Below are 6,000 nucleotides of genomic sequence, written 5' to 3'. Positions count from 1 at the left end.
TATCTGGCCAAGCCTAGATTATTTACAGGCCCCCGCCATATTTCATGAATAGTACTGATAACTGTGTTTGTTTGTTTGTTTAACGCCTCACTCAGCAATATTCCAGCTAAATGACAATCCAGTAATTCACATCATGAGTATCATCCATGCAATTGGGATACGATGACATCCAACAACGGAGTCAGCGAGCCTGTCAAACCAATCCCGTTAGTCTCTCACAAGCATAGGCTGCTGAAGACCAAATCTAACCTGGATCTTCAAGGGTCAATGAACATGTACTATATCTTTGATCGGTTGTGGAAAGGGTGTTGTTATTCATATACACAATGCATGAAAACAAAAACACTTTTCATGGTACTTTTTATTTTCAGATGTCACTCTGAGTACATGACCAATAACACAGATAACCACACATCCTCATGATGTGCATCAACTGTACAAACGTTTGTTTGCCACATCAGTGTCCTTTCATGAATGCAAAAATTGTTCATGACAATTAAATACATAAATTAATAATGAATGGATAGCTCATATTTCCTTTGGGTTACAGTTGGCATAAGACAACAATTGTGCCTAAGTGGTCCTGACCAGAATACTTGTGTAGCTGTAAAAGCGTAAGTCGATATGGAACCTTTTCAGCTTCACTGAAGTCTTGACAAGACCCCAAAAGTCACCCTACTGCATCATACACTTATGTCCAAAATAGACACAGTCAAACCTGTCCCACTGTTCTCAGTGAGGTACAATTACAAAAAATATATTGCAGCTGGTTCCAGAAATGATGGAAAAAATCAAAGCTTCCAGCTTTGTCCAGGTCTTACTGCTGCTTGTGATGTTATTGTCTTGTCATGGTTCATCTATGAAACAAGTAATTCCAACCTCAGATGTTGATGCAGCAAGTGTCTTTGTGCCAGGAACAAGATGGAGATGGAGAATGGGATGAAGACTACGACTGAGATACGTGAAAGCCAGAAACTATGGCAGCAAGTGTCTTTGTGTCAGGAGCCAGTTGATGTTTGAGTTATCTGGACACCAGACGTTGAGGCAACAGGGGTGTCTGTACTTTCAGCAGGATCTGTGTCAGGTTCCATGTCCTCTGCATCTTCCTCTGCCCCATCTGTGTCATGTTCATCTTCATCCTGAATGTTTTGTGTGTGTGCTGCAGTTAAAAAAAAGATCTTTCAGGAAAGTCCTCTGTTTGAAGTAAACCAGAACTTGAAATATACCAACGCACTTTGAAAAAGCATAATTGAATTCATGTAATGTTTGGCAAAATGGCCACAAAAATCAAAATGTATTTAGGTATGAGATAATCAAACACAACAATGTCATTGCTGGGGTTCGAATCTCACTCGATGTGTTTCCAGGGGGAAATGCACAAAAAACACATCTTGTCTGATGCTTGATGGCATGATTGCTGTTTTTCAAAGAACTGTTTAGCCATATCAAGAGGACCAGTGAAGTTCCGGGGTTGAAAAGGTCTTCAACAACCCATGCTTGCCATAAAAGGCGACTACGTTGTCGTAAAAAGACTAACGGGATCGGGTGGTCAGGCTCGCTGACTTGGTTTATGCATGTCATCCATTTCCAGTCTCATTGATCGATGTTCATGATGTCAATCACTGGATGGTCTGGTCCAGACTCGATTATTTACAGACCGCCATCATATAGCTGGAATATTGCTGAGTGCGGCGTTAAACAACAAATCAACCAACCAATCATATCAAGAGCCAAAGTAGGCCAAGTTATCTCAGTTGCTGATAACAGAATATAGATTCCACAAATGTAAAATGTAAAACAGTCGGAGTAGGTACTCTCTGCAATGAAAGGTTTCTGTATTCATTAGATGATAGGTAGCTCATCAGATTTACCTGAAGTGAGTGAGTGAGTTAGGAGATAAACATTCTGTATTTTCAAAACAGCTAGGTAGATTTAACCAAGTCAAATTGAACTGGGAACTGAAAGTGTAGTGAATGAGTATTTATTTGAAGAGTATGCGTGGTCAGTCAGCTGAATGGGAGGAAAAGGAAAACAAGACGTAACATGTGTCCAACCCATGAGGACAGATATGGTGGAACCATTCTCTCACTTTCACACACACAGAACTGTATTGTCTGATGACTGATCTGATGTATTGTATAAACATGCTGGATATTCACACACTTACTCTCTGCAATGTTCTTGCTCTGGAGGAATGCCCTCTTCATCCCCAGCTTCTTGCGAGTGGAGCACATGTACTCCAGGTCCTTCAAATCCGAATCAGGCACTGATGAATCTAAATTACAAAGGGTGAGTTAACATTTTACATTGCACCGGGAAGATTTCAGCCACACAAGGATAAATTATAAAGAGTATAAAGGAGACAAAAGTCTTCCCACATCCCATCCCTTTTAAATATGAGCATAAAATCACAAAAAGTAACCGGGTAGGTCATAAACCTCATTATACTAAAGAAGATTAATCCTAAAACTTGTGTTTGATTGATTGTTTGTTTGTTGTTTAATGCCACACTCAGCAATATTCCAGTTAATCGACGGTGGTGTGTAAATAAACAAGTCTGGACCAAACAATCCAGTGATTGATATCATCGAGCCTGACCACCTGATCCCATTAGTCGCCTATTACGACAAGCATGGGTTGCTTATGACCAATTCTAATCTGGATCTTCACAGGCATAAAGCTTGTGTGTTATCACAGCTGTGCTTGTTATCAAATAAACACTGCATTACCGGGTATATGATACACTATGGAGGATTGATCATATTATTGGTGCTTTGTTCAGTAGTCAGCTCATCTTCTCCCAACATTCTAATGACTCACCGGCAGATATTCCTTGAAATATCATGGCTGTTCCAACTGAATCTTCATATTCCCCAGAAAAGACATAGTTTTCAATTTGAAGAACAGGCCTATCAGTATCTATACCCTGAAACAAACAGAAAAACAATATAATGTACACAGCAAAGAAATACTGTATTTGTCAGAAAAAACATATTTGATATCTCACTCAACATGCTCAAGTGAAATAACATTCTATGCCAGAACTATTTTGCTATGGTTTTCAGAGTAAGATCGAGAGGATACGTTAAAAAGTACAAAGTCTTCTTTCCTTACCCCTTACCACAAAGGCAAAAGTAACTGTAATCATATATATTTTTAGAGAGAAAATGCAGATCATGATGCTACAAACCAAATGTCTTCACAGAATGATCAATCTTCTGTGTACACAACAACTTTTGTGTCTTTTTATTATGTCTCCCACTAGTAATATAGTCCCTAGTATACATTTTAAAATGTTATAGAAAAATTCTATGTCTACATCACTATCAGTGATTCAAGAGTCCACCTGCAGTTTTAACTCCACAAAATATTAACTTTCATATAAATAAATAAATGATTGACATACCTATTTATCATGATTTAAATTTATTTTTATTTTGACGGACCTTGTGTGGAAAAGGGTGGAAACAAATAAATCTGTGAAACCTAAAATTAAAAAAGTGTGAAACAAAAGTCTATTTCATAGAAAGGCTATCATCCTTGATCATCTCCATTCTGAAATGATAAACACCATGGAACCTTTGGCCACCATAGATTTATTTAAAGCCTGATTTGAATGACATGATGCTACATATACGCTTCTACCATAATCAAATGACTGAAATTCTGATACACATGATACAGTACTTTTATTTCATATACGTTGATATGCTTCTTTATGCAGATGAATCACAACCATTTGTTTTCAAATTTCAGAGACTGAAGATGGAATATTTTAGATCAGAAACATATAGGCTACAGGGCACTGTGAATGTTATGCTATTAAAAGTCAACCAGGAAATACTAGAAAATCTGAGTAAGCTGGTTGTTTAACTGTATTGTTTAGCATTTTAAATTTGTCATTATTCACATGTTTTTACACCAAAATAATTTGTAATGTAATGTATCACGTTACAGGAGTTGTAAATTGATGCATTGTTTTAGGACACAATACTGTGTGGCCATAACCTTACACCACTTATATGTAGTGATATATGCTCACATGAGGCTACAGATTATATATACCTACCAATACTTCACATTTGAGATTGTCTTTCTTCAGGGTTTCGCTGTCGATCAGACCCGACAGCTCGGCCACAACCAGCGTCTCCTGAAGACATAAAAAACAGCTGCATAATACATCAATTCAGTATTCCAAACACTGAAAATAGAAACATAGTTTATCATACCTCAATGTCAGAATGATCAGATCTGACTGGTCCACGTGATCTTGATAAAATACTGTGTAACCCGCCTTGGAGGGGAATAAATTTCTCAGAGGGGAAATAAATCTCTTATACCCCGCCACGAGTACTACAGGCTGCACGTGCATTTCTGAGAGACAGCCTAAATCCTTAATACCCTGCTTCCAAGCAAAAAGCTGCATGCTTTTTCCGAGCCAGTGGATGTCACATGACATAGCCCAAGCTAACCTCAGCTCAATTGAGAAGCTGTTTTTTATCAATTTGGAATTTATTTGAATTATTTTACAATGTCAAATTAAAACATGTCGGTAAGATAAATTCGTTGTAGCAGGATCACTCGGGGTACATGGGGTTTTATGCTACAACTTATAATGTGTGTGTATGTAGTAGTGCTTTAAGATCTTGTATTCATCATGTTCAAGGACTCTATGGCATGAAGGGGGTCAAATGTGTTTGGCTAAAAAAAATTATATTGTAGCCAGGGTATATACACAGGGTGTTTCAGAGAAGTGGATCTATCAACTTGTTCCATAACTGTATTATAGAAGAAAAGAGAATCCAGTAGTCATGGTAGTCCTTCCAGATATTCACTAGGAGTTAGTAGGGCAGTTGGATAGCCGGGTAGTGAAACTCTTAAAGCTTGGATCATCCTGCCAAAGACCTGGGTTCAATTCCCCATTTGGGTACAATGGGTGAAGCCCTTTTCCCTGCCATTATACGATAAGAAAACACTATATGATGCCGAAGGAAATTTGGGTTACATCAGCAAAAGACCTCAGATTATTAATAAACACACATACAAATAAATAACATCACAAACGTAATTAATATTAATGTTGCACAAGCAAATACACGCTCAACAATTACTTATCGCAAAACTTATTATGAAACCTGGTTCTAGTCGGTATGAATAAATTCCGGGCCCTGAGATGCCTTTGATTTTATTCGCCATGTTAAAGATTTTGAACAGTTGTTTTTGTTGCTAACAAGACAGGTTTCCAGCTAATGATGTTAAAAGGCAGAATATTGAAAACTTAAAATAGATCGTAACATTGTGGGTTTTTTTGTTGATGTGAGAGGTCTTTCCCACCGACAAACCGTCTCATAAATATATAAGGTCTGGTCCGGATATTTGTAAATCTTGTATGGCGCAAAATGACAAAAAGATCATTTTATCAAGATGTCAATTAACTGACAGTTCCATGATGCCATGCTATCTGCATACGCTGAACGTATTAATAACAACTTTCTGAAAATCAAAGCAAAATTCTACTCGTGACGAATTCAATATAATTACAGAAAGGCGACCATACCTCTTCCCACTCGCCGTATTCCTCCTCCATTTTGTAAAAGTTATTACGAAAAGTGTACCTTCATAACGAAAACGGAATAGTTAAACATGCACATTGATATTTCAAACTGAGAATAATAGCACTTACTATCGACCAAAGAAAGATGCAATTAAATTTGTCAGAGGTAACCATAGTTTAAGGCATGATTAGATATACATAATTACGTCATGGCGCGATATGGCGCTAATTTAGCAAAGCGCACGTAAAATATCACTCATCTGCCTCGAAGGTATCAAGACTATACTCATAAAATATTATGAGCTCAAGATGTATAGAGAACTAAAGAAAGTTTAAAGAAACAACTGTCAATGATAAATGTATTGTCAGCAGTGTATGTGTAACTGGCCAGACGCGAAAATGCTATACCACCTACAAAAGATATATACCGTCATATAATTATAGAA

At 37.4% G+C, this 6,000-nt stretch overlaps 1 protein-coding gene across 1 annotated transcript; it reads right to left on the bottom strand.

The window, feature by feature from the left end:
- Positions 1-343: 343 nt before the first annotated feature.
- Positions 344-5,652, bottom strand: LOC124138795 (general transcription factor 3C polypeptide 6-like). The gene is made up of 5 exons (XM_046505665.2): positions 5,558-5,652; positions 4,070-4,150; positions 2,821-2,926; positions 2,168-2,275; positions 344-1,159 (listed from the first exon to the last, which is right to left on the bottom strand). The coding sequence occupies exons 1-5, from the start codon at positions 5,585-5,587 to the stop codon at positions 999-1,001; spliced, it is 486 nt and encodes a 161-aa protein (XP_046361621.2). The 5' UTR covers positions 5,588-5,652; the 3' UTR covers positions 344-998.
- Positions 5,653-6,000: the final 348 nt, after the last annotated feature.

This window comes from Haliotis rufescens, unplaced genomic scaffold (genome assembly GCF_023055435.1).
Source record: "Haliotis rufescens isolate VD_foot unplaced genomic scaffold, xgHalRufe1.0.p SCAF_2, whole genome shotgun sequence".
Taxonomy (NCBI): Eukaryota; Metazoa; Mollusca; class Gastropoda; order Lepetellida; family Haliotidae; genus Haliotis; species Haliotis rufescens.
This window is presented reverse-complemented; position numbering and strand designations above follow the sequence as displayed.

Bases quoted from the DNA above. Each gene is read 5' to 3' on its own strand.
- LOC124138795 (XM_046505665.2), bottom strand. From the start codon at position 5,587: ATGGAGGAGGAATACGGCGAGTGGGAAGAG. The intron at 4,151-5,557 runs GTATGGTCGCCT...TTATGTCTTCAG, and splicing joins AATACGGCGAGTGGGAAGAG to GAGACGCTGGTTGTGGCCGA. The intron at 2,276-2,820 runs GTGAGTCATTAG...TTTGTAATTTAG, and splicing joins ATTTCAAGGAATATCTGCCG to ATTCATCAGTGCCTGATTCG.